The 27,289-nt window shown below is 41.1% G+C and overlaps 2 protein-coding genes and 2 long non-coding RNA genes across 7 annotated transcripts; 2 read left to right on the top strand and 2 right to left on the bottom strand.

Moving 5' to 3' along the window:
• Positions 1-1,039: 1,039 nt before the first annotated feature.
• Positions 1,040-5,761, bottom strand: SMIM15 (small integral membrane protein 15). 2 transcript variants are annotated; one of them, XM_081930092.1, is made up of 3 exons: positions 5,630-5,761; positions 3,003-3,081; positions 1,040-1,410 (listed from the first exon to the last, which is right to left on the bottom strand). In XM_081930092.1, exon 3 carries the CDS (start codon positions 1,380-1,382, stop codon positions 1,155-1,157), a length of 228 nt encoding a protein of 75 aa, XP_081786218.1. In that variant the 5' UTR covers positions 1,383-1,410; positions 3,003-3,081; positions 5,630-5,761; the 3' UTR covers positions 1,040-1,154. The 2 variants fall into 2 exon arrangements, with proteins under 2 accessions (XP_081786218.1, XP_081786219.1); XM_081930093.1 differs by lacking the exon at positions 5,630-5,761 and adding an exon at positions 5,195-5,343.
• LOC309380167 (THAP domain-containing protein 3-like) lies at positions 5,597-23,994 on the top strand. 3 transcript variants are annotated; one of them, XM_081930040.1, is made up of 6 exons: positions 5,597-5,731; positions 17,351-17,554; positions 19,644-19,851; positions 20,713-20,832; positions 21,844-21,960; positions 23,675-23,994. In XM_081930040.1, exons 2-6 carry the CDS (start codon positions 17,475-17,477, stop codon positions 23,837-23,839), a joined length of 690 nt encoding a protein of 229 aa, XP_081786166.1. In that variant the 5' UTR covers positions 5,597-5,731; positions 17,351-17,474; the 3' UTR covers positions 23,840-23,994. The 3 variants fall into 3 exon arrangements, with proteins under 3 accessions (XP_081786166.1, XP_081786168.1, XP_081786167.1); XM_081930042.1 differs by having other exon boundaries at positions 5,731-5,856; XM_081930041.1 differs by lacking the exon at positions 5,597-5,731 and adding an exon at positions 6,861-6,985.
• Positions 19,858-20,693, top strand: LOC309380216. The gene is made up of 2 exons (XR_014172720.1): positions 19,858-20,044; positions 20,485-20,693. It is a non-coding gene; the product is annotated as an uncharacterized lncRNA (long non-coding RNA).
• On the bottom strand, positions 20,839-27,289 carry LOC309380255. Its single transcript, XR_014172775.1, has 3 exons — positions 26,948-27,289; positions 24,589-24,766; positions 20,839-21,727 (listed from the first exon to the last, which is right to left on the bottom strand). It is a non-coding gene; the product is annotated as an uncharacterized lncRNA (long non-coding RNA).

Genomic DNA, 27,289 nt, shown 5'->3' with positions numbered 1-27,289 from the left:
GGTTTGACTCCGTATAAAGCAGTTTCCTATGTATACCAGCAAACCATTGCTCAAGATAAGGGACAATGGTCACTTGTTACCAATGCAGTATATAACAAACTCAGGGCAAAATACTATCAACTGATGCCAATCCAGGATCTTATCGCTGTGCAATAGGCCAGCGCTCTTCACTTTTCTTTTGACAGTTGTGGTATAATACAAAAGGTGTTGTGGCACTGAGGAAGTACTGGGTGTAAGTTATTACAGAAACCAGTTTTTCAATAGCTGTGGTATTATATTGCCTAGGAGGAACAGATACTGTGGGGTACCTTCACTGGCCAATAGGATTGATGCTTTAAATAAGAACCAAGAACTAAGTTTAGTTAGTAGGTACGCCAGATTCTGTCTAAATGTTGATTAGGACTCAGAGTGCTCTCCGATGTACATTTGCTTAAATATAGCAGCATTGTATGTGTCTACCACATTCCCCAATACATAATTATTCTTTGTGTAAAAAGAATGAAGCTGCACCTAATAATCCTATGTGTTCACATCCCACTTCCACATCACATTTCCATAGTCATTATTCCCAATTATTGGTCATATTTCACGTCCCCCCCCCTCAAAAAAAGTTGGTACCCAGTAAACACCACTGCCATTTGCGCTAAAGAAAAAGGGCAGACATACACTTCTGTAAGAATGTTAATTACCAGGTAAGATTCCATAGTCAAGGTAGTACAAGTTCCAACAAATGAATTGATCACTGCAAGATGAAAATTCTGACTTTTACAATGAAATCAGGAGAGTCTGGTATATAGAAATAAGTCACAGTAGTAGAAAGAAGCTATCCTGTTAAGTCTGTAGTAGAAAAGAGTGTAGAAAATAAACAGTACATTGCTTTACCATGCTATAAAATCATAAGTAATTAGGTTTTCAATCAATGAAACAATAATTTTAAAAAGACACTTTAGACATGTACTGTAGTGTACAAATATACCCTAAATTAGGAAGTAAGTCCTAATGAATTACCACAGATTAACACAAAGTAAAAAACAAGTCATTTCAAGAATATTCAATTTTATGCACATCCATCTCTGTTGAAGATTACAATGCAAAGATGCAAATTTAAGAACAGTGCCTTTTTGAGAAAAGTTCTGTCCAGTAGGATTGACATCTTAGTCCTTCTTTGTTCGTTTAGCTTTAGCAATATTTTCCTGGCGCTTTTGTTTCTTCTTTTGCTCTCGCTCTTTGGCTTCAATCATTTTCGCTAGTTTCCATGACAGTACTGCACTTGCTAAGAATAGAGGTGTCAGAGCTAGGATCACTGTTGTAAGAAATCCATAAGGATCCTTTGCAGCCCATTCCACAATATATTCAGCCCAAGATTTGATATAATCAAACATCTTTCCTGCCACCTAATTGGGGGAAATCCTAAAAAAGAAGCGGTGACACAATTAGATACACTAAACAATTGAATTAACGGGTCAGCAGATTAATTTAGGTATATACAGTATAATGCAAATTTAATTGCCAAAACTGTGGATGGAAAAGCTCTTTTTTAAAAAGGTACTCTTTCCTCTAAGATCATGCTTGCTACGATGCATGCATAATCTCAAAACGTAGTAGGGTTTCTTTCTTTAAAATGATTGGTTTTTCCTCATGGAGATTTAACCATTTGTTTGATTGACTAACATTTATTTAAACTGGGTGATATCCATTATGGAGATCCTAGAGATATTCATTCCTTAGTTCAAGGTCAGCCTTGAAATGACTCCAGGACTCCAGGAAGAGTAGTTAACAGTCCTGCTATGGTACCTGCTACCAATTACTAACATGTACTGTAAGTACATTTGTACCATGCTATGGGGCAAAGGGTAGATGGGATTATGTCTGGCCTTTAAACACAACATCCTAAACTGGGATGACTTCTTTAAGGGTTACTTGGTTCCCCCAAATATATATATATTTACTGAGCATTTTTAATTGTATATATGCAATTAATGCAATTTATGTACATATTTAATTTATGCTCTGAACTGCCTTAGGTCCTGCACTGAGAGACAGGCAGGTTATAAATAAAATAATTAATATAACATGCAAACATCCACTCATATTACAGGAGAACTGGCACAATTCTGTGCTGGTCACTCCTTGTAATAAGCAAGCCACTCAGGTAAGGAAATATTTCCACAAAGAACAGAATTTGGCAATGTACTTAAAACTGCCGTAACGATGAATTATAACGATGATTCACAGGACCAGACTGCCTGAAATTCTTCTTCAATGAGTCACATGAATACTTTACTTTTTCCTCATAAAATTTAATAATTTTACACACTTCTTGTTCATAGTTAATGCCAATACTGTATTTTAAACCACAAAAGATAAAATAGGTGTTATGGTGAAATGAAAACACAGTAGTTAACTATGCTTTTCAGATCCGGACACTTAATTCTATTGATGGATGAACCTTCTCCTCATGCCAGTGGTACATCCATGTCTGTATTGTGTGCTTATCACAGGCCACTGACACAAATAGGAACACATCTGCACTCAGCACCCACCAGTTGTTTCACATGATTACAGCTGGATCATGGCCTTTGGTCAATGCCTTGTCCAGATGAGAATGCATTATGGGTTGGATTCAAGAAACAAGTAAAGGAAGATAGCTACAAGCAATGTTCCACTGCCAGAATTCCTGCAGTGTTACAGAAGTTCTCATGCTTCTGCAGGAAGTTACAGAAGCAGATCATCTTAGATTCAGTTTATTTATTTCCTCTCGGCACTCTTCTGCAAGATGAGCTGCAGAGTACCTTTTAAGCACATCCAGTGTCTTGAATTCTGCCCTGTCATATCTTTCTTTTAAGCATATGTAAAACAGCTTTGCTAACTTCATCTTGCTCTTCTGCTGCCATGACCACACTATCATCTCAGGTCCTTTCACTGGGATCCCAGGTATCCTCCAAACCAACCCCTATTTTTTACAATTACATTAATATAATGTACCAGTAAATAAGACTTACCCAAGAGGCAAAGAAGCTCCAGTTTAACTATACGCAACAGAACGGGATACCGTTGTCATAGAGAACAAAAGGAAATCACCTTTAAAAAGGTAAAGTAACTTCAGATTATTAAAATTGCAGGGCAAAAACAATCCAAACTTAAACAATACTTGCGTGTTTGGTTGTAAAGGGCTGCACAACATTCAAGCTGGAGGGCTGACATAAGACCTTCCTTCTGACCCTATTATTACTGGAGGGGCGCAGAGAATACAGATACTCCCTTGGAAACACGAGTCAGGCTTTAAGCCAGGTACGGGGAACCTGTGACCCTCTAGATGTTGCTGAGCTACCACTCCCATCACTCCTGACGGGCTGATGGGAACTGGCGTTTCATACATAAATGTGGCAGATTTATGCGCAATTCTCACATTTTGGAATTTACCATCTGTCGCAATCAAGATGTTAGAATAAAGAGAATCAGATCCACTGAGGCTAGTGCAAGAAACAATGTTTTAATGACAGCCGTTTTAGGCAAAACATTTGCACTCTACTATGAAAATATAAATGGATGCTAGCTTCTTTCCATAGTGTTTTCCCCCCTGGAAAAGGCAACCATTACAGGTCTTTTGGGAAAAGGAGAGCCTGTACTAAACTGGATTGGTCTAAATGGCTGCTAGAACTCTTACAGTTCATAGGGTTGTCACACACAATTCTTTTAAGCTTTCAATTCTATCTCCAATTTCATGTACATCTAGGGCGAGTTCATGCCTCAGACAGCAATTCCATAAGACTGCCCCAGGGTCATATCTGTATGGAGAATTGAAATTCTGTTACTTGAGTCCAACTCTTCATCATGGACACAGCCTCCACTTGTCAGCAATAATCTCCACAGTGACAGATGAAAGTACACCTGAAATACCCCTCCTTTGCTCCTAGCATACACTTATTTGAAGCACATGATTGCGATATTCTGTTCTAAACAAGAATAGATAACAGCTTTGGAGAAGGACTTGCTAGCCAACTATTTCTGTTCGAAAGGTAGGAGCAACTGATGTAAACAACAATGCATGCTCAGAACTGCAACTGAATCATTGAGGACTAGCAGCACGGTCCTATGCATATTTATTCAGAAGTAAGCCCTATGTACGATGCGGGCGGCACTATGGGTTAAACCACAGAGCCTAGGACTTGCCGATCAGAAGGTTGGCGGGTCGAATCCCTATGACGGGGTGAGCTCCCGTTGCTCAGTGCCTGCTCCTGCCAACCTAGCAGTTCGAAAGCACGTCAAAGTGCAAGATAAATAGGTACTGCTCCAGCAGGAAGGTAAACGGCATTTCCGTGGGCTGCTCTGGTTCGCCAGAAGTGGCTTAGTCATGCTGGCCACATGACCCGGAAGCTGTATGCCGGCTCCCTTGGTCAGTAAAGTGAGATGAGCGCCGCAACCCCAGAGTCGGTTACGACTGGACCTAATGGTCAGGGGTCCCTTTACCTTTTTAAGCCCTATGTACAACATTGACTTAATACTAAACAAGCCATACTCTCAAGTAAAGAGAAGAGATTGCAGTCTAAAGCTGGTTTAACATAATACTGTTACTAGAAAAGCACGAGGCAAACACTTTTACATGTACACCCAACCCCCTCAGCATCTTTTCATATTTACACTCAAGGTGGCTGAAGAATGGATTTTTTTCCACAAGCCTATGGGGACAGGGGCCACAAAAGAGGATTTCTAATCCAAGGCGACAATCTAGAGTTCAAAACCAAGACTAGTAGCTAACGACATATTTGCAGATGTGGAGGGGACAGGGTACCCTATGTAATTTAACAACTACAGCACTGCTTTGCAGTTGAGACTTGCCACTGGAACATTTCTAAAAGTAGGACTGCCAGCGCTTTTCCTGAACGCATAGACAGGTCCTCATGTTGGTTTCGTAGAGACAAAACCCAAAGTTAACTGTAGGGGAATGCTTTTAGCAGGACCAACGGAAACCTCCCCGGATAGGGACAATGCAGTTAAGACTTAATGCAGGCGTTAGAATAAGACACGGAAAAGGAGCACAAAGCCAGCAGCAGCAGTTTATCCGAATGTCATGTACGAACGCTGCTGCTCTTAAAAAAAACATATGCCCCACTATCAACTTCTGAAACGCTTCGGCAGCAGCCGCGTGACTGGGAAGACGCAGGCGCGCGCCCGGCCTTGAGAAAAACCACACCTGTTGGGCTTCTGCCTGCGCGAGGCGGCCGTTAACCAGAAGAACGCGGCGTGGGGGGAGGGGCGGAGCGCGAAGCGGGAGAGGTTGGCCGAGGAGCGCGAGGGCTGGAAGCGAGACCGGGAAGGGCTCCCGCCGATTCCTTCGGGGGAAAGGACAGACTCCTCCCCCGGCGGGCTCGAGGCAGCGGCAAACCGCAGTAGGAAGCGGCCTGGCCTGAGGATTAGGAGAGGAAGCGGGTATCCTGCGCCCGGCGGGGCCCGGCCTCCCTCTCCCTCAGCGGAGCCTCGTCAAGCGCCAGGGGACGCGGGAGCCGCCTTTCCCCTCCCGCCTCAAAGCCCCCCTCCCGCCAACCACAATGCCTCCTCCCATTGGAATCGCCCAACGCAACCCTCCCCTCCCCTCCCCCACCCGTCCCCGGCTAAACTATTCACTCACCCTCCAACCGGAAGCAGGAAGAGGGTAAAGGAAGTCCACACACCCACTCCGTTTCGACTCTGTTGTCTTGAGCGATCATAGAGGGTGCAGTCGGCTAGAAAGGTCAGTAGCAGATCCTCGCCGCAAGATTTATTGTCATATGCAAGCTGTAAATCGCCCCGCGGCCTGGAGACGGAACTTCCGGGTTCCCGTAGACCCGATTCGCCTTCCTCCGCCTCCCGAGAGCGGTAGTGAGAGCTGCCCATAGAAAACTGTGGAGAAGCGAGGTGGGGGTGTTTATTTGTTGCTTAGATTATGAGACCGTAGCGTGTCCACCAAGAAACAAAAAGCATCAGGTACGGTGCTTCTCACTCGCAAGCTTTGTTTCAGGTGCAAAATGTGCACATGGCTTATTTAAGGCTGGCTCTGTTGCGGCCAACGGTCCATTATCTCCGTGTTGGAGGTGGCTAGAAGAGTGAGGGCTGAGGCAGGCTTGGGTTTTCAGTCTTCCATACAAAACACCTCTCAGGTTGGAGCAAAGGCCAAAACCCGCTCCCAGCCACGATCCAATAGTTAATTGCGCGTGGAAGCCTTGCCCTCCATAGTCTTGTGTTTATAACTAAAAAAATCCAATAGAATTACAAAGTTTTTGACGCAAATAAGATCTGGGTTACAAAGAACACGACCCTCCTGCTTTGGCTATTCCTGCTTTGGAGCCAGTGTGGTATCGGACCAGGACATGGGAGACCAGGGTTCAAATCCCCACTTGGCCTCGAAATTCACTGGGTGATCTTGGGCCACTCATAGCCTCTCAGCGTAACCCACCTGTTTGTGGGGATTAAATGAGTGGGGAGCCACGTGCGCCACTTTCAGCTCACTGGAGAAGGTGAACCATAAAAGCAATCAATTAATAATCATTTGACAAGGTGGAGATGGAGAAACCTAATTGCCTGCCTGCTGGATCAGGCCAGTGGCCCTTCTTACTCCAGCATCGTGTCCTCAGAGTTGCCTGCCAGCTGCTTTTATGGGAAGCGCGCCAGCAGGACTGGAGCGCAGTGTTACCCAGCAATCCTCAAAACACGCTCTGCTGCGTCTCTCTCTCTTTCTCCATGGTTTACTTACGGGCAGCTTTCTCTTCCCTCCCCTGTAGTTTGTGGGGGGGAAAGGAATCGGGAAGTGTGAGTGTCTGACTGTTAGTGTAGCTGGCTACCGTTTGAGACACATACAGTATATAGCTCTATGTTGAATCCGCAAGAGCGGTCACGTGGCTAGAGGCGCTCCTGGGCCGCCATTGCTTTGTGGGGGTTGCTGCGCGTGTGAGGGGGAATGAAGGCAGCCTGAGCGGAATCTGGAGCGAGGAACTTCCGGGGAAAGGCGGTAGGTTCGCTCCGCGCAGTAAGCGAAGCGCTCAGCGGCGGCGCCCTTTCTTTCCCGAGCCCTGAATAGGGCTCCCGCGAGGCGGGCGGGGCACGTCGCTCTCTCGGGCTTTTGGAGGAGAAGGATGCTCCTCATCCAGAGAGGGCTGCGGTTTGTTTGCGAGGAAGCCCCGTTGAACTACTCCTTTCTGGTGAATTGTGCCTGCAGTCCCGCCGCACCCCCGCCGGTTGCGGAGGCAGAGACTGGACCCAAGAAATCAACACAACAGCAGCATTTTATAAATTGTCAAGCGATTTTCTTTTTTAAAAAAAGACGCTCCCGTATATTATGCACACATACATGCAAAATTCGTATAGAAATGTATATCTCTGGGGACCCTTTCAGCAGCTTTACAATCTGAATTTACACACAGCACAAGACAAGTAAATAAATAAATCAGGATAGGGTTCGCAGGATAAGCTACTCTTGATTTCTTTCAAAAAGCAGGGAATCACAAAGTCCTTTTGTCCCTAAACCTGGCCACAAGGTGTAATGCAGAAACGTTACAACAAATCAAATGATTTATAGTCTACTGTTTGCTTATAATAACAGATATTTTTTTACATACATACATACATACATACATACATACATAATTATGTCTGGAAAGGGTTCATGTAGTACCTCAAGAAGATTTCAACATTCTTTGTTAATAAGCTAGATGTTAATTATTCTAAATCTTATCAAAAGCACCACACCAACACTTGCAAAGGTGTAGCTTGAGCAAATGTATTTGTATCAAAAAGTTCCCCACTGATTTCACTAGTTTATATCTTGTGTAACTATATTTTGAATCAGCCTTCATGCTCTGTTTTACCATGGTATAAGCTGGGCAGTTAGGTATACCTTCTACTGTTCTTATGACCATGCATTTAAAATGTAGCCTAAAAACAACAGCAGAATGTTAAATAGCCATGGCAGATACCTTTGGAAAAAGATTTCCCCGAGTGCTACTTTGTGCTGTGCAAACTGAAATTCCTTTTATTCATAAAGAAATTCATTATCTTGGACATTGTAGTAAATGATGTAGAACACCTTCTATAGAAGCAAGTAGTGAAAGTAAATAAGACCATTTAAGTTGAAAGATAAGACAAAGCAAGGCAAACCCAGCTGAGCACAGAGTGGCTCGATAGCATTAAGGATCATGATAGAATTTAAATTCTTCTATAATGGAGGAAGGATACCTGAAAATATTTTAAGGATTTTTAGCCTAAGCTTTTTAATTTAATTGTGAAAGCATGACCCAATGTCATATTTACTTTAAAGTAATCCCTCTTCAGTCAATGGGATTTCACCTAGGGTTCTAGCCTTACAAACACTTACCGGTAATTGAATTTTTCTTAGCTTGGGGAACTTGTGGCTTTCCAGATGTTGGATTCCCAACTCCCATCAGTTCTAACCAGCATGCCCAGCAGACAGGGATGATGGGGGTTGTGACCCAGCAACACCTAGAATCTCAAAGCAATACTGGAACCAGGAGCACCCTGAAACTATAATCCTTGAGTCTGCAGTGAGCATGAGAAACTATCCAAACCAGGCTGATTTCCTTTTCCTGGGCAAACTGATTTATTGGTCAGGAACACTTCTGTCATGTCTGGATCAAATAGGCACAGAATTGGATTGCATATGGATGTCCATTGTGCAAATGTGTTGTGGCAGAATACAGGGTGTGTTACTTGACATCTTATTGTGAACATTTCATAAGGAAATTGTTTGGGTTGTATCTGTTAAGGTAACTGCAGGAGAGGACTGCTAAGAGAGTGTTAGTGTGACTGTTGTAAGTACTCTGGTAGTTTCTGTAGTCCCATAAGCTTGGGCAAGAAAAAGCGACTATCAAATTTAATAAATAAATAATAAACGATAATGATAAAATATAAGGGTGGTGATTTACTCAGCTTTACCCACCCAAATTAATCAACATGACTAATTTAAGTCCATTCATTTCAAACCACCACAAGTTTCCGCCAACTGACAAGACATATTCATTAAGGTGAACTGATGATGGTCAGGACAAAAAGTACAATCTAGTCATTCATATATATATATATATATATATATATATATATATATAAGCTAGAAATGGACTTCTTTGGGGCCATTCCTTGGAGGTTTTTAAGCAGAGGTTGGATGATCATCATGTATCATTTAGTTGAGATTCCTGCATTGCAGGGGATTGGAATAGATGACCCTCAAGGCCCCTTCCAACTCTACGATTCTATGATTTCAACAGAACCTACAACCTGTTGTTGTTGTATGTTTAGAACTGTAGATTTCCCATAAAGGAAAAAGGACTTCGGAAATTTGCATTTCAGTATTTACAATATTTAGCCATTATGATATATTCTTGAACTGTAATAGAATGTTCTGGTTGTCTGGCAGATATGGGATTGGTGATATATCAGGTCCACTCAGAAATAAAACATCTCATTTTAGAAAACATTGGTGGAATACTTATGCCTTGTCACAGTGACATCAGAAGATTGACAGATAGGTGGCCCCACCCACTTATCAGAGTGGTTCCCAGAGGGCAGGGTAGCTCAAAATCCACCTTACCGGCTGGATCCTGTTCCCCACCCTTATTATAAAACATGGCAATAATTGGAGAGAAGTAAAGAAAACCCAGATCACCCAAATTTGAAAACTAATCCAAATACATGTAGTAATTTGTTTTACAGTACTTTGAAAATAAACTTTCATTTGGTTCTAATGGAAAACAAGTTTTGTTGTTTATTTTGTTGGACACATTTTTAATGACAGTTTAAAAATATTCCCTCCCCCCCCCAAGGTGGCTCACAAAATGAAAAAGTGGAACAATAATAAAACAACAGTTTTTAAAAAATTATACAATATCAAATAATTTTGAGTGCATTTCAATACCATAAAGCACACAGTGGAAGCCAATACTGAGGCAACAGACTCAATATGTAATTCATCACAATCCTATAAATAAATTCATTACAGCCTTTCATAGTAGTTCAGATTTTGTATTAATCCTGTATAAAATGCTGCCTTTCTGTGCTATACTCAATGCTGCTATAGAAAAAAGAGCTCAGGATATGGGGGGGGGGTGTCAAAATTTTAGGTGTAAAATAATAAACTCAAAGTAATATCACAGGAAACAAAGACTTGTTCTGAGGCCACATATGGGAAATGTTGGAAGCGTTGAAGCTGGGCAAATCTTGCTGTCATTTTTAAATACAAATAATATAATTTTACAATTTATGTATGTATTCCATTGGTCCCTAATTCGTTAGTGAATCTTTTAGGCTGAATTTCAATCTATCTATTGTCCCTAAAATCTTTTGTGCCGTGTGCATCTTTCTGCTACAGATTAATCTCAGGGGTGGCACCACTGAATTTAGAGAAGTTATATCAGGTATGAATTTTAGGCTATTGCATCCATAAAGAATCATCCCCAGGAGTGAATTATTTCTTTATGCTTCTTCATGAACTGTTTATCTTGCATAATTTCTTGAATCTTGTCTATTCCACCTGCCGAATAATATTCCCCTTGTTTCTGGATGAGTTATTCAGCTCCCCCTGCAATGGCACGTTGGTGAGTGTTTTCTGAAGGGCCATGAAAATTAAATTTTTCTTGTGCTTCCCCCACCCCTCCCCCAGCTTGTAAAGTGAGAGTGCTTTATCAGCACTTTGTCAGCCATGTGTGACAGATCTGCAGCATTTGGACAGCAATAGGTAGTATTTCTTACAGTTCTAGTAGAGCCAGCCAAACCTCTTTTGTGACATTGGGAGTTAGAGCTTATTTTAAAAACAACAACAATGCCCCAATGTGTTGTGCAGCCATAGAATGCACAATATAGCATCGCTTCATACCATTTGGAGCCTCTGTAGTCATGAAGGGATTGAGGCTGTTCCTTAAAGCACCTCAGTGACAGCACTTTTACTTTAAGGAGAAACGCTGTCATTGTTCTGGCCTGACCTTGACCAGAAGCCCAGAAGGCACACCAGTTCACCTGAGAGCAATGCAAGTAAAGGCCAAAATTCCAGCACCACGGAGAGCTCCAAGCCTCCCACAAGCCCTTAAACCTCAATGGGTCTTTTTATCAGTCTCAAGCCTGCTCTTTCTTGGAGCATACAGAGTTTAAAGGGCCAGTCTCCTGGCCTGGGGCCTAGCACACCCATCTCATTCCCATTAGTTCTCTCCTGGTTTAGTTCCTGTGCTCAAGATCTGGTGACTGAAGGCATAAGAGCCCAGGTCTAGGGATGGTCAATTCTTTGAGGACCTCAGGGTTTGGGTCTCCGTTGATGTGACAGGCTTTGGCTCAGACCCAGTGTTAAAGGCCTGTGCCTGAGTCTTGCTCTTCCATTGCCTTTGTTGCCACTACTACTATTATGGCTTATCCTTCCTTTTCAAAGTCCAAGCTCTTAAGGGGACCGTGACATCATCATCATCAACAACAACAACATTATTATTTCATTTCATTCGGAGACTAGGTGAATGTTTTATGTTTTATTATGGTTTTTGTATGTGTTGGAAGCTGCCCAGAGTGGCTGAGGCAATCCAGCCAGATGGGTGGGGTATAAGTAATAAAATTATTACCATTATCATCATCATCTGCATTACCCATCAAGTCTCACTGTGCTCAATGGGACTTACTGCCAAATAAGTTTGCATGGGTCTCGCTAGAGTTGTGTTGAATAATTGAGAACAACTTGGTGCAACTCATTTGTGGATTAGTCTGTGTGGGCCCAGAACTCTGCAAAGTACAGGCAGAAGGCATGGCTGAAGTTTCACTACACAGTATGTCCCCTCTGGGCAGTAGCAACAAAAGGAAATACCTTTTAAATGACTGCTATTGGACAGTGTGCTATTGTCTGTACACCTGTCAGGCTGTGAGGTCCCAGACCTGTGCCCCATCTCAGGCACTGTCAACCAAAGGAGGATTTGAAATGGAGGGCCTTTCAGAAGCTGGGCTACAGTGTGAAATTACTAACCTCTTTGTATACAGGCTCTGCTGCAGTGTTGGGGAAATTGTGACCCACCCGCCTGATGCTGTTGGGACTAAAACTCCCATCATCCCTGACCATTGTCTATTTGGCTGATACTGATGGGAGTTGCATGTTGTGATAATTATTATTTAGCAGGGTGGTGATTGGCCCATGTTACTGATGATTCCATTTAAAAAGCGAGTCTCTTATTTCAGGACTTATTTATTTATTTGCTTGCTTGCATTTCTGTTTAATAAATAGATCCAAGGATCACAGGGTGGTTTACAATATTAAAACACAAAAATATGTAACATAGTAACAAGCAAAAAAAAATAAGAACAAAAACAAATGAAGAATTCCTCTTCCCACGACACATTTAAAAGGGTATCGGATGTTAATCAGCCAAAATTTTAAAAGGCAATAGTTTAATTAGCCAAAAGCCTGGGAAAAGAAGAACGCTTTTGCCTGGCACTCACTTGGGTCCTGAGCTGAGTTCAGTAGTATATTAGTTTCCCTAGGTATAGCCATTCTGCTCCCTTAAGCTATGTACTAAAGACTGAACTAACCTATATACTGCCCCAGGGCTTAATGGAGGACTTCAGCAGAGAATAATTGCCAAGAGGCTTTAAGGCCCTTTGGTACTGCTAGATTAATGCAAACTGGCCTCTTCAGGCTTCTTGAGGTCTAAGCATTTTGCTTTGCCAGAAGGGATGACTGAAATTCATTTCATACATTGCCTTTAATGAAAAACAGTGAGATACAGTAAAAGCAGATTAATTGTGCTGCTGGTCTTTAATTCCTCCTCATGTTACATTTGCAGTCAAATGAAAGAGAAGGAGACCAAAAAATCATTAGCCTCCAGGCATATTGCTGGAAGCAGTAATCTCTTCTTATCTGCTGAGTTAAGTGCTGGATGAATTCTTGTGTGGTGTTTTGAACTCTGTCTTTATGCATTGACTACCTGACATGGAATACACCTGGCCCTGAACTGACCTCCCTCCCACTTCTGGAAGTGATCACAGCATGAGGCAATGTGCCTCCAGGCTAATGATCTTTTTTTAATGTCTCAACTCTCATACATGAGCAGAAATGACGATTGGAATTGCTGTCCTAATTTGCACAATATATATTGCAAGCAAAATTATATTAAAGGCAATGCATAAAATTAAGTTAATCAGCAGGTATTTTCCAAATTGAAGAAATGACTGTGTAAATAGGAAGAAGATGCTTTATTGGATGTAGGGGAAGAGCTAGAATTGTGTATCAGAAGCTCTATATTTTGGTAGAAGGGGAATGGACGTTAGCACTCTATTTCATTATTGCCTATACAGTAGTATAAATATATAGGGAGCCTGAAATCCAGTGCCTGCTCACTTTGCAAGAGTGTTGCTGGTACTTCACCTTTGCTGTGTGGGGTCTTGCTGCCCCTGTGGTTATTTTCTGGGGTCTGTACATTTTGACTGACCTTAATATTTGCAGATGCCACCAGCTCTGTCCTTTTCCTATGTCTTCTGGCGTGCCTAGAGAGCTAAAGAAAGGGATAAAAATCTCTCCCTAGCTTCATGATGTGCTTTGGAAATGCTCAAAACTCCTCCAAAGTGTAGCATGGAGACAGTGACCAGTTCTGTCATTGAATCAGGGGTAGCCAATGTGGTGTCCTTCAGGTATTATTGGATAGCAGCTCCCATCAGCCACAGCCAATGGACAAGAATTATGGGAGCTGTGAGTCCAATGGCATCTGGAAGGAACCATGTTGGCTACCTCTGCTCTTTCCTGAGGTTGGTACTCATGAAAGATGTGGACTCTTGTCTCTGGCTTAGCATTGCACTTAGGTATTCTCTTTGGTGAGAATCTGGAGCTTCAGTTGTTAGCAATACAATAGGGTTAGTAGCATCAGGAATTTGCCATTCCAGAGAGATTCAGAGCTTCCAATATCAGCACCGTGAAGAGCTCCCAGTGAGTCTAGTCTGCCTGGTGTGTTTTCCCTCCTTAGATAACATTGGGACCATGTTGTGACAGCAAGGAGATGGAGCTGTCTGAGGTCATCTTCTGCTATAGGGCTGGAAAGGGCTTGTCTTTTCCTGAGACCCCAGGCTTGGGGTGATGGTGACACTAGGCTTAGAGCAGAGTTGATCTCTGACCTCCCACTGCGTCTCCCAAGTGTCAAGAGACAAGACCCCATCCCTTTCCCAAGGTCCGGCCTCAGAGAGAAGGAAGGAATGGTTCCAGATCTTGATCTCCTTTTTCATGGTATTACTGCCAGAATTCCTTCAAGCCAATGGTAGTTTTCTGCAGGCTTCTGCCCAAGTTATCCCTCTCTTACTCCCTTCCCCTCTCCCAGCCATATCTTCTTATGATCTCTTTTGACTCTCCCAGGTATTATCTGTAACTTTTACCGAGTCTGGCTAGTTCCATTGGGGTACAGGAAGGCATTCCCTACCCTGGGCAACCATATTCCAGTTTTACTGAGTTTGAGGGGCCCTTATAGTTTGTTGCGTGCCAGAAGACTTGCCAACCAAGGATTTCAAAATGGATGGACCTTTTTTCTTTTAAATACAGAATTAAAACCTTACTAAGATTAATAGATGATCTTGGCCATGCAAATAACTACAAAAGAATTCCAAAGACACATTGTTAAGGTCTTGAAACGTAGACCACAAATTCAAGCTTTACTTCAAAAGCAAAATGACATTGAACCATCCTTTATTCGTATTGGCATTGGACATTATTTATTAAGCACTTAAAGTTTCCAAGGCACTGTAGAAAGATGTTAAAACACAGCCTTATCTAACAGATGTGATACAATACAGGAGAAATTATGGGGAATGGGGAAAGAAGCAAAATTCAAGCACTAATTTTTCACAAAGTTACATAATATAGCAATGAATTTTGTCATCTTAAGGTTGTGGTAACTGATGAAGGCTCTGCAGAGACAATGATGCAACATACCAATTCCCGGGGCTTTAGATGTTACTGCTGCTGTTCCAAATGCTGCTACTTTTGGTGACCGTGGGGGAGAACAGTACCTTGCGAGAAGTATGCTACCTAGCAACCCAGATGTAGCGCCAGATGTTTTGGTCCATAGAGTGAGCAGGACACCTTCTTACCTTGGCTATTCTACCACTTCCAGCTCTTTCTTGCAGCAGGGAAGTCTAGTTTCATTCTTCCAAACACATTAAGAAATTCTGGCTGTGTCTTTGTGCCTGTTTGCAATAATAAGCATGGAGACTGGATCTATTTATACTGTGCTGAAGTACCGTTAGAAGCTGTTCTGTGTACTTTTCGTCCTGATTGGCAGTGTGCTTGGGATGCCGGTCTGTTGTCTTTAGTTGACCTTCTTCAAACACTTTTAAAAGCAATGTATTTACAGCAGAACTATGTCAAGGAAAGTCCACATAAATACACATAGTGGCTGCGTTTGGATGTTTGTCCATATACCCATGCATTCTTCTCTTTTCCCATCACTTGTTGTGCTCTGGCATAGGGATTTAGCCAGTTTTTCCTGATGACAAACTAGATTGTAACAGGAAACTCTGGCTTAGCCAGTATAAAGTATTTTAACCCCATGCTTGCTTCCATGGAGGAAGGAGGAGACATACATGTGACAAGTATATGAATAATTGTCTCTAGCTTCAAAATAGACATTTCAAGCTTTAAGGAAGCTTCAAGAAGTTGTGGAACTTCTGCTGATGCAGAACACAGTGGAGAAAAGGCTAGAGCAAGGGCGTGCTGGAGAGAGATGTGCCCCTTGCCCATTGTGGTGAATATGACAGTTTTTGGCAAGAATAGCTAGTCATTCCACAGAGGTGAAGGCAACTGTTATTGCCATCCTTGTGAATCTTAAGGTTTGAAGCAAAGCTCTCAAGTGGACTGCTGCAATGGACTTGAGCTTTTTAAGAAAGAGACCATGTCAGTCATGGATCTTGCAAATTCTTTAAACAGATCACTGGTCAGGGGTGGGTTCACAGATGTCACAACACTTGTTTTTTTTCCTATTGAGGTGGTTAATATCACCCCCTTGGTTGCATTCAAAACCATATGGATACTTTCATGCTAGGTGTTGAGAACAAAAGGTGTGACCCACTGACGCCGAACAAAGCTTATTTTGCATTTTCCCTTGAAGCTTAGATAAAACATATAGAATGTGCCACTGCTCTCATTTCTGTTACCTTCAGAACATGTACATTTAAGAAAGGATTAGAGTTTTCAATGGTTGATTTTGCAAAATGGATATAGTTGATTTCTCTTGGCTGATGGGTTTTGCTATTTCAGCAGTTCAAAAACAGTACAAAAATGTGATCTGCCGTTTTCTGCTGCATTTAAATTAAAGCCTGTTACTATTGACTCTGAATGGCTGTTAGCTAAATGCATTTAATGTAGAACACATTCTGACTTGCCCAAAGAATGGCATTTTCCAGTGCTGAGAAAATGGTCCTTGAATTAGAGAATTAGCTCTTCAAAAATGTAGCCAGGGGAGTAATACCTCTTTCTGCATAATTGTGGGGAGGGTGCTCATGTTATTGTTTGAGTGAGTGACACAAAAATAATTGAAAAGCGCATAATAGAAATAAATAAGTGGGGACTCCCTGAGAGAGGGAAAGGTTGGGGAGAGGAGGGCAAAGAGAAGGATTCTCCTCCTCTTGCCCTTGCACTTTCTGTTCTGGAAGAGAGATAAAAGGGAGTGGGGGGTTAAGGCTGCTTATTCTCCTTTGACCTTTCCTTTGACTCTGAATCATTGTGGTGGTGGTGGGGAGCTTGCACCATGGTTTGGAACCCTTATAATCTATATAGACACTGTGGTATACACACCCACACACCCCATATGCACAAATCCCGGAAAGAGGATGTGTGTGACAATCATGTGTTGACAATAATGATACAATATTTAATACTTGCAAGCTATGCAAGTATTGCAAGAGTGTGTAAACCCACAACAAATGCTCTTCAATTCTATTGCTCTATGATTCTGCCCTTGAATACGTACAAGAATGGGCCTTCAGCCTTTGCACATGCACACATGTACTTTTGGGTAATCATGTTTAGGACTGTGCTGTAAGTGTTAAATAAAGTAGTCATCTCTGTTTAAAATTCAGAAAATTCTGATTCAAAATGATAACTGTCAAAAAGAGTAATGCTGTCTTTTGGATCAAGATCCAACATTGCACCCTCTCTTTCCTGCCTCTTCCAGCTACCTTGTTTCCCCAATTTGCTCTGGAGACAAATTTTTGAGAAGATGCAGTGGGTGGGGGGAGAGTCCCATTTGCACAAAAGGAAATCTGTTGTGCAAGCAGTATGATACGTTTCTACGTTAAAAAGAAGAATGTAACTTAATCTTAACTCTTTGACAAAAAGATTTTTCTCATTCCCTTTTTTCAGCCTTCTACATGGAAATGAACTGCAGCACCTTCTCCAACGGAAGCTTTTCATCCTAGTGTATTCTTTCCATGTGCTCTGCTGCTTAGAATTCTTCTTTTCTACAACAGCTTGAAGTAGAATTACCATGGTGAAATATTGTGCAGCATATAACTGCACCAATTCAGACACAAAGTTGAACAGGAAACAGGGAATAACTTTTCACAGGTAAGCGTGAACAGCCTGAGCACAGTGTAAACCCTGATCTTTTATTAATTATCATTATTATTGCAGACTATTAGGCATTTGCCCACAGGAATGAATGTTTGGAGGAGGCATATTGTTCACAGTCTCCAAAAATAACATTGCAGGCTACTCCAGATCCTGTTGCATGTTGTGGAGATATTTAATTTAGCTGCCACGCCTGTGCTTGAAATTGCACAAGAATGTGATTTATGTAAGAGCAGAAATGTGGTAATAAATTTTGTTTGTTTTTTTAATATAATTTTTATTAAGTTTATAATATACAAAATCCAACTTCCAAATACATATTTCCATAGATCTAATAGACTCCCCCCATCTTCCGAGCACTGCATTCTCTATCGATTCAAAACCTCAGCAATTTGTTAACTTATTTTAAACATAATAATATGTCTTCCATTTTATCGTGATATCTGGTCTCTAAACATTACAGTCCAAATCCATTAATTTTTAGTTTCAACACAATAAAATTATTTCATTACACCACTTCTGTCTTGTTATACCTTATTTTCCAATTCAAAAATTTTCCGATGCTGAAGCTGTAATTTCCTAAAAAGGAGCATTTTTTAACATTCATACAACTTATAATGCTTTTTCAAATAATCCTTGAACTTTTCCCAAACTTCCTCCGTTTCTCTTCTCCCGAGTCTCGAATTCTGCCAGTCATTTCAGCCAGTTCCATATAGTCCATCAGCTGCGTCTGCCATTCTTCCAATGTGGGTAGATTTTGTGTCTTCCAGTGCTTTGCCATCAAGATCCTTGCTGCTGTAGTAGCATACATAAAGAAAATTCTATCTTTCTTTGCCACCCTCTGGTCCACCATGCCCAGGAGGAAGGCCTCCGGTTTCTTGGGTAAGGTAAATCTAAGCACCTTTTTTAGTTCATTATGTATCATCTCCCAGAAGGCCTTCACCTTCGGGCAGGTCCACCAGAGGTGTAAGAATGTCCCTTCCTCCTCTTTACATTTCCAACATTTGTTATCAGACAGGTGATATATGGTAATAATGTGGTAATAAATTTTGAATGTCTTATTTTGGATGACGTGTGTTAATACCAGCATGAAGCAGTATTCCATAGCGGAACATTGTGCAGGGATGTTTGGGAAGAACAGTTCTCATTAGTTCACAAAAAGGATCTGTCACCCAAATGCACTATCCCATTTGTGACTCTTTCCAGCAAAATCCAGGGGGACCTTTCATTAAAATATAATTATTTTCTACATACAGTAAATGTGGGTATGTATTTGAAAGATATTATGTTCCAGCTTTCCACTGAATATAGGCAAGGCATGTCAGGCAGGCTGTAGATTGGCAGAAGGCAGAATAAGATCTGTTAGTAGATCTATAGTTGATTCACCATAGATCCTGGCTCCCAACTGTAGCAAGGTCTTAAAGGTTTCCTCCCTGTTGAAAATTAAGCTGCTGAAACAAAGAATACCTGGGAGAAATCCAAGAGTGAATTTTCATTCTGGGCTGTGCACGTGCTCAGAAATACTCTGCTCTTCATTCTTAAAATGTGTCCGAAAAGTAGAACTGTTTTGCATGTGATTCTAGTTGATTGATCTCAGGGTTCAGGGGTGGGGTGAGGATATCCTGCAAGTCTAAATTCTGCTCACAATTGTTCTAAGCATTCCCATAGAATAACATATTACACCAGTGGTTTTCAACCAGTGTACCATGGCACCCTGAGGTGCTTTGAATGATAGCCAGGGTTGCCACAGGGGTATTTTGTGCACAGCACTTGAAAAATGAGTAGACTTACTTTGTAGATGGGGGGGAAATGTTCCTTCTGCATGATTCAGGCCTTCAGCTGCCAATTTGTTTACCCGTCTGACAGTCCTGTACAGTTCTACTTGGAAGTAAGTCTCATTGACTTCAGTGGTGCTTACTCCTAGGTAAGTGTGTATAGGATTGAAACTTTACTACCCCAAAAGCTGGGCTGTTGAGCATTTAGCCTGACAACCACATGTACATAACACTTTTTATATGTTTGTTCCAAATGTGGTTGTTTATAACATTACCATAAGAATACTTGGGTTTTATTTGCTTATAACAAGGTTTCCCAAGGATAATGCAAGAAAGCAAGAATGGGCCATGTCAGTACACCGAGCTGACCCTGTTAGTGGCAAACTTTGGATGCCATCTCAGTGGGACATGATTTGTTCTCAGCATTTTAGCCAAGAGTGCTTCAGAGAAATTAATGGAAAGAAGTTTCTCAAGGAAGAAAGTTGTCCTTCTATATTTTCCTTTCCTGACACTTCTAAGGTATGAGATTTGTGTGATATTCTAATTTTATTATACTGTTTCTTTGTTTCTGGTCCTCAGTTTTGGTGGACCATTCATTCAAGCTTCATCTCTTGTTGCCTTCAGGTGACTAGTGAAGACATTCCTGTTTGGCTTAGTGTCTGGTCTTAAATTAGGGGGCTTTTTTCTGCTGCTGCTGCTGCTGCTGCTATGGGTTGTGTAATGGTTATATGGGGTTGCTTGTGCGTAAGTTGCCGCCACTCCTGGCTAGGTAGCCTGGTTAAACCTTTCCTGGCTGGACAGCGCTTCACTTTGTGGCTGTTCAGTCGCTAGCAGAATCCGTCAGTGGGCGTTTCTTGAACTTCTTCCAGCAAAGAAGTTCTTTGACGCCAAGTCTACACCTACTTTCCCTGCACGGAAGTCTTCTGCGCAGGGTGGGTGTGGGTAGCGTAGGACCTGTGCTCTCCCCGCTGGTCTCCAGCAAAGAGTCCTGGAGCCCTCTCTCCGATTCCCCCATCCGCCCCCCTTTATCCCTTGTGTTACGCTGATTTCCTTCCCCAGCTGATGAGTCCCCTCTCTCCCTGCTTGGCCCTTCTCCGGCATCGCTTGGGAGCCCTGCCTCCACTTCTGGCTCTGATGTCAGTTCCCTGCCAGGTTGTGCTGCTATTCACTCCCATTTTTATCTAATTATATTTCATTATTGTGATTTTATTTTGTCTGTGTGTGTGCTTTTAATTGCTGCCCGCTGCTTTCTGGGGTCTTGTTCTCTAAAGGTGGGATAGAAAATCTTTAAATAAGTATACCATTCAAGCAGCAGAACTTCTGAATGTAATTTTTGCCACATTTTCAATGACTTCCTAGGAGCTGTTCTTTGTTTCCTAGAAAATACACGCTCCAAAAAGACGAAGAAAGAACTCCAAGTGGGCTGGAGCACTTGACCTCACTCTTGTCAAGGCAAATGGCAACAAAAATAAGATGTGCAGTCAGCAGATCATGCAAACTGTAAGCAGAAAGGCAAAATGAATTATCTGTTTTGTGGAGATTAGTTAGCTACCTTTAGTGGATTGTTAAACTGCTGTGTAAATTGTAATTTACTTTTAGCTGGCTTATTGTTGTAATTAGTGTATATTCAGCATACTGAAGGAAAAATTGCTAAGGTAAATAGCCCCTGTGGAGTTAGATTGCTGCAAAATTCCCATTGATTTCAGTGCATGTTGATTTGCACCAATCAGGGCTGGCCCTTCCATGAGGCAGAGTGATTTAGAGTGAGGGAGCTGCCTCAGGTGGCAAATTCAGAGAGGCAGAAAGTAACTAGAGTATCTGTGTTTGCCCTTCAGTTCCTAATAGGTTAGCTTTCTGCCATAGGGTGCATTGGAGGACTCTGTTCCATCACCAGCGCTGAAGTAAAATTCAACTACAAGTCTAGTGAGATTTTGTGCACAGAATGGTGATTGCACCATCTCATCCTTCATCTCAGGTAGCAAAATGTCTTGGGCAGCTCCTGGAACCAATCTCTGCATGCGTGGAAATTATAGTGAGCCAATGGTTGTGTACAGCGGAATATTTCAGATAGGATTGGACTGAAAATGTAGTAAGCCAAATTCCACAGATTATTTGTAACAGTTATGTAAAGGACATTCAAGTACTGTTTGTCACACCCAACCACAAAACAGATACAGCCTCTTTCTGGTGGCATTTGAGGGATAAGGATGCACTCTTTGGAGCCAGACCCATGCCTAGAAGCATAATAATACTGGAGCTTCTATGCATTTGTTTGTGTTGAAAAGAAAATTAATGCGCTATACATTTCTTTTTTTCCAGAACAGGTGCATATATTATAGCAACAACATGATATTTTCATCTTTATCAGTATGTAAGATTCTGATTTCTTCTTGCTCTAGAGAAAAAGAAGAAGAAAAGCAAGGAAATGAAAATCTATCTTTAAAACGTAGCAAAGCACAAAAAAAGTTACTTTTCTATCAATGATTTAACCACTTTTGGTTCTTTCTGTAGACACCAGCTAGTGATTCACAAAAATCACTTGAGCACAAAGAGCATAAAGTGGATCTGAATAGCTTTTCTTCAAAGATAAGCCCCACTGAGGTATATAGTGCAAAGTATACCCTCACAGTAAGTATAAAAGCAGTAACTTTGTCAACAGTCCTCTTCAGAATCTAATGATTGTAAATGTTGAGTGCAGAAACAGTTGCTTCAAGGTAGGTTTTGGCCCAATCCTGAAATTATGATTCAGATTAAATCTTTAAGGAAGCATGAGATATCAGGGCATTCAGCACAATAATACGACTTTAAATTGAACATGTATGTTAAACTTCAAAATTACATTTAAATGTTGTGCTTGGGTATGTAGAAGCAGAGCCTCGAATTTATTGACTGCTTTTGAAGAAAGGGTTGGTGCTGTGATGTTTTTACTGTTGGTGGTGTTTTTAATGGGTATTTTTATATTATTGTAATTACATTAGTGTTCAATTACAGTTTAATTATTTTTTCCCTAGGTTTTTAGCATTTTCTATTTTATCTGTCTTCAGTCCTTGACTAGGAAAAAGGCAGGATATAATAATAATAATAATAATAATAATAATAATAATAATAATAATAATGTAATCTCACAACACTAGCTGGATTTACTGTGTGCTTGCCGAAAGAGAGACAAATCTGTTGTCTTTCCCTTAACCATTAAAAAAAAAATTAATACTCTTCAGCTGCTAGCATATAGCCAATGTTTTGAATAGAAGCTATTCATTACATTCTTACTCCTGTTCCCAGGGAACAGATGCCTGCTTTTCATAACTTCAGCAGAACAGCTCTAAAATTATCTTGATGAATATGACAAGCAATTGTCTAAGTAGTCTACATTCACAACAATACACGTTGTTCTTGATATCAAAAGTGGATAGGTCAAAAGAGGGAGAGAGAACAGGAGGCAATAATAATGTGGGGCAGGCAGGAAGAGTTAATTTCACATAGAAACTAAGAAACTAAGTAACCTCTGGATAAAAATGCATAGGATTGTGATCTTTATCACCCCAAAGCATATTGGAGCAAAAAAAAGAGGTTTATCTGTCTCTGGAAGAAGACAAGTGAAATAGAGTCAGATTGCCTGGGGAGGAAATTCTATAAATTCAGGTTCACTACAGAAAAGTCACCACTGCTATCTAATAGTGTGTGACATACAAGAAAGATGGTTCTTGAATTCATTTGTGACTGGAAAATTTGGTATGCAGGTGAGGTGTTCAACAAGGTTAAAAACACTTTCCATGATACCTCATGATTTCTACAAGCAAGCATCTCAATGAATTATGATGCACAGAAACATTTTAAGTTGGATGTAGAAAAGATCAAGTAGATCTCTTCTTGCACAAGGGTTCTTTTTTAGTCTTCTCACTGCCACAACTGCCTCCTCCCCACTACAGATCCCTCCGTCAATCACAAAATCTACTCCTGGATTAGATCACTTTTAAGTATCTGTGTGAGATGGGGCAGGCAGGCTACTGCAAGACAGGGAAATTGGTGGAGTTTAGCAGGGCTGCTGAACAAGGGCAAAAATGCTTTTCCTCTTGTGCAAGACATCTCTGGATCGAAGGCATTAGATTTAGTGTGGTTATATATTTTCAGAGAGTGCATGCCTCTCTATACCAGTTGCAGCAGATCGTTAAGTGGGGAGAATACTGTGGCACTTAGGCCCTACTTATGGGCTTCCCCATAGACATCTCTTTGGCCACTGTGTGAACAGAAGGGTTGGAATAGCTGGGCCTTTGGTCTGATCCTGCAGGGTGCTTGTGTTATTCCACATTACACTGAGTTGTTTTTTGTTTGTTTTTTGTAGACAGAGCATCATTACCATATTACAGATAGTCCAAAAACACTGAAAAGGAAGCTAGATGAACTTTTGGAGGAGAATGATGAGCTGAGAAGAAGATTAAGGAACAGACTTCCAAAGAACAATGACTCTCATTCAGATGTGGGTGTTTTAAATGGACAAACATTCTAAGGACATGCATCCAATGAGGTATCCAACAGTGCGGCCTTAGATGAATGCCAGGTCTCATCTCTCACCTGTACTCATTAATGGAATATTATGTATCCCACTGTATTTATTTACATAAATATATTCAAGTTTTCATATAAACAGATTTGGCAACTGTAGGTTTTTGTTTGTTTTTGCTAAACATCGTGGCTACAACATAACTTAAGACTATTATAATAAATGGGTCTAAAGTTGTTTAGTGTTTAAATTGAAGCTTTTTTATGAGAGGGTAGGTAACAACATCCACCCTAAGCAACATATACATTAAAAATACTATAAAGATAATGTACAGTACTTCTATTCAGTACTATTCCCAGTAATTCTGGGAAGAGGTCTATGATTTTGATCTACATTTTCCCCTGTTCTGCTTAACATGACCCTCCACAGTGTCTACTTGCAAAATCATGTGCTCTAATATATATTAAAATTCATGGCATGGAGGGCTTCAGTAAGACTTGAGTAAATTGTGGAGAAATGATAGGGATGCATTTCAGAATGAGTTGTATATGCACAGCTGTTTGGATAGTGCATATACATTTGCCAGATAAGAATTTCAGAAGTATGACACTTTGTACAGATGTGGTGCTCACACAAAGGAACAATAACTTGTAATTCAGAATATTGGCAATGAAACATCCAAATGTTTGCTAGGCATTGCTTCAAGTTCTAATTTGGAATATAACATGATCAGCCTTTTCTCATTTAATGCTTACCGGGGGGCGGGGTCGCCTTCTGTCTGACATATCTACAATTTGTTTTCTGCAGATTTTCTTGGATGCAGAATTCACAGCCTAGTGTAGGGTTTGCACTGGCAGAGCACGTTAGATGTTCAGTAGTTGCTTTCAACAACATTTGAGGCTGTGAAATGAGCTACATGAATGTTCATCAAAACTGCAAAAGGAAACCGTCTGTAAGCGCCAGCACACAGTTGCAGAACATTTTGTTGAGCCTCTCCAGCACCAGTAATTGTTGTAACTTATTATCCAACAGTATTGTTCCAGACCCAGTGAGGGTTTCTTTTCGACCTTTTATAAAATTCCATTGAAAGATCAAACTCTTACATCTCCCACATTAAAAAAGATAAGAAGTAAACTGCAATGAGCAGCTGTGAGTATGCTGTATATTTCATATAACAAGTGATATGTAAAACTGCAGTCTTATTGCAGAGGAAATGCTCTAGTGCACATCTTTCCATTTTAGTCATCTTGTTGCTGCTATATTCTCTTCATATTTGCAATTTAATTATCCTCAAGGCATACATATGAAGCTAAAAGTGACTTTCAGTCATGTCACATATAAATGGCTTTTCCTCTGTAGCTGTTCAGACAGGGGGATGGGTTCTGTTTGACTTTGAGCAATCTACAAGGGGAAGTTAATCTATCAGCTCAATAGAAATGGCTGCTAATTTTAAATGGCCAGCTTCATCTTTCTTCAACAGAAGAGCCCATTTCCCCCCTCCTATAAAATTGTCTCATAATCTAAATGAAGCCATTCCCATGCGTGTTATCAAAAGGTAATAGTTCATGCCTCAAAGTTCTCAAGGGTGTGATTATGATGATAACAACCATACTCTGTATCATGTCTTATCGATTAACTAATAAAATTCAGGAGGGGGAGGACTGAAGATATTTCAGAGGTCACTCTAAACATAAAAGTATATTTACCTTGCTTTACCATCCAAAAACAACCACCACCCTAACCCTTTTGAAAAGGTTTTTGTAAAGGTGCAACTAGCATTCAGTGTCATGCCCTACTTATGTACATCATTTTTGTACAACTATACATGGACATATAGTAGTACAGCACAGACATCTTCAATCAGAAATAAATCAAGACCTGCAAACTCTATGAACAAATATCCATGGCTGGAACCCTAAATTTGCTCCTGCAGGCAGCAACATATTCTGAGCAGAGTTCTGCTCCTGTAACACTCCCACCAGTGGAAGCGGGGCTGGGTAGGAGGGAGGTGATTCTTATGGATGGTCCCTTGCCCTTACAACCTAATATGTAACCCTCCCATAAAATCTGCTTCAAATGATTTGGGCATCCTCTGGAGCAGCATAAGAGCTGGTGGGGGTGGGCTGGCAAAAATGGCCGCCTCCTCTGGATCTCAGTCACAAACATGAGTACAGTCATACCTTGGATCCCAAACGCCTTGTGAGTCGAACGTTTTGGCTCCCGAACACAGCAAACCCAGAAGTGAGTGTTCCGGTTTCCGAACGTTCTTCGGAACCTGAATGTCCAGCGCAGCTTCCACAGCTTCTGATTGGCTGCAGGAGCTTCCTGCAGCTAATTGGAAGCTGTGCTTTGGTTTCCAAACATTTTGGAAGTCAAACAGATTCCATTCAACTTCTGAGTTATGACTGTAGATTAAACCCTTCTGTTTGTAGAAGCTTAGGATCCAAGCCAATGTATATATTGCTTCATCAATGACTTATTACAATTTGAATCAGGGTCTTTTGGGGGGCTGAGGTATATAGTAATTTTTATAGTATATACAACTGTTCTAAATGAAGGTGGCTAATGAGAATATGAAGTAGCCTACCTTCTCAGTTGCTGGGAGTGAACTCTGTTTCAGCTCTGAGTCCCCACCACTACCTTTGTTTTTACATATATCATCTCCAAAAGTCAGTTTTTAACAAACTTTTGAAAACATTTAACAAGCCAAATGTCCAAGAATTGTTCTGCACAAATTTGCTTGAAGCACTTTAGGAGATCTATTCTAGTAATGACCCTTTTGGTACATTTTGCACAAAATGAAACCATTTGTGGCAAGGCTGATACTGTGGAGTTCAGCTGTGCCTCACCAGCAATTTAAGGCCAGTCTTGACAGTTTGTCATGTTGCAAAAAAAAACAAAGAAAATGGCATTTGCTGTGCTAGACTATGAAGTCACTCTTTCTCCAAAAAGTTACTGCAGTTAGCATCAGAATTCAGTTTAGATCCTAGATGCAATTCTAAACCATAGTTTGGTATCATGAGCTTGAGCCCTGTGGTCATGTGCTCCCTCCTCCTGCTTTCATCAGCACAAACCATTAAAAATTATTACTACTACTACTACTACTACTACTACTGCCGTTGTTGTTGTGTTTATGTGGCACTCCATCACCCAAGTTTTCTGGATCGTTTTTTTTAAAAGACCGTAAAATCTAATCTAACATGGCATAAAACCAGCAGAAGAAGATAAAATCAATGCCTCAAAGCTCACTTCAGCACCTGAATTTCACAGATCTTAAAACTCCAAAAACCACAACTTGCCCTTATATCTGAACTATTACACTATATTTATATTTCTAAAAATGGGGGATCAGCCATGGCATGTTTCTTCTTTTCAGCAATCCTAGGCACAACTCAAAACCTGTATAGCACTTAGCACACCTTTGTTTGAATGCCTGCTATCTCCTCCCACATCCCA

Source organism: Podarcis melisellensis (genome assembly GCF_964234715.1).
Source record: "Podarcis melisellensis genome assembly, chromosome: 11".
NCBI classification, from domain to species: domain Eukaryota; kingdom Metazoa; phylum Chordata; class Lepidosauria; order Squamata; family Lacertidae; genus Podarcis; species Podarcis melisellensis.
The sequence above is the reverse complement of the archived record's forward strand: the minus strand, read 5'-3'. Positions and strand labels throughout refer to the sequence as shown.

Coding starts and splice junctions, on each gene's coding strand:
- SMIM15 (XM_081930092.1), bottom strand. CDS start 1,382: ATGTTTGATTATATCAAATCTTGGGCTGAATATATTGTGGAATGGGCT.
- LOC309380167 (XM_081930040.1), top strand. CDS start 17,475: ATGGTGAAATATTGTGCAGCATATAACTGCACCAATTCAGACACAAAG. Junction 17,555..19,643: donor CAGGGAATAACTTTTCACAG/GTAAGCGTGAAC, acceptor GCTTATAACAAG/GTTTCCCAAGGATAATGCAA. Junction 21,961..23,674: donor GTGCAAAGTATACCCTCACA/GTAAGTATAAAA, acceptor TGTTTTTTGTAG/ACAGAGCATCATTACCATAT.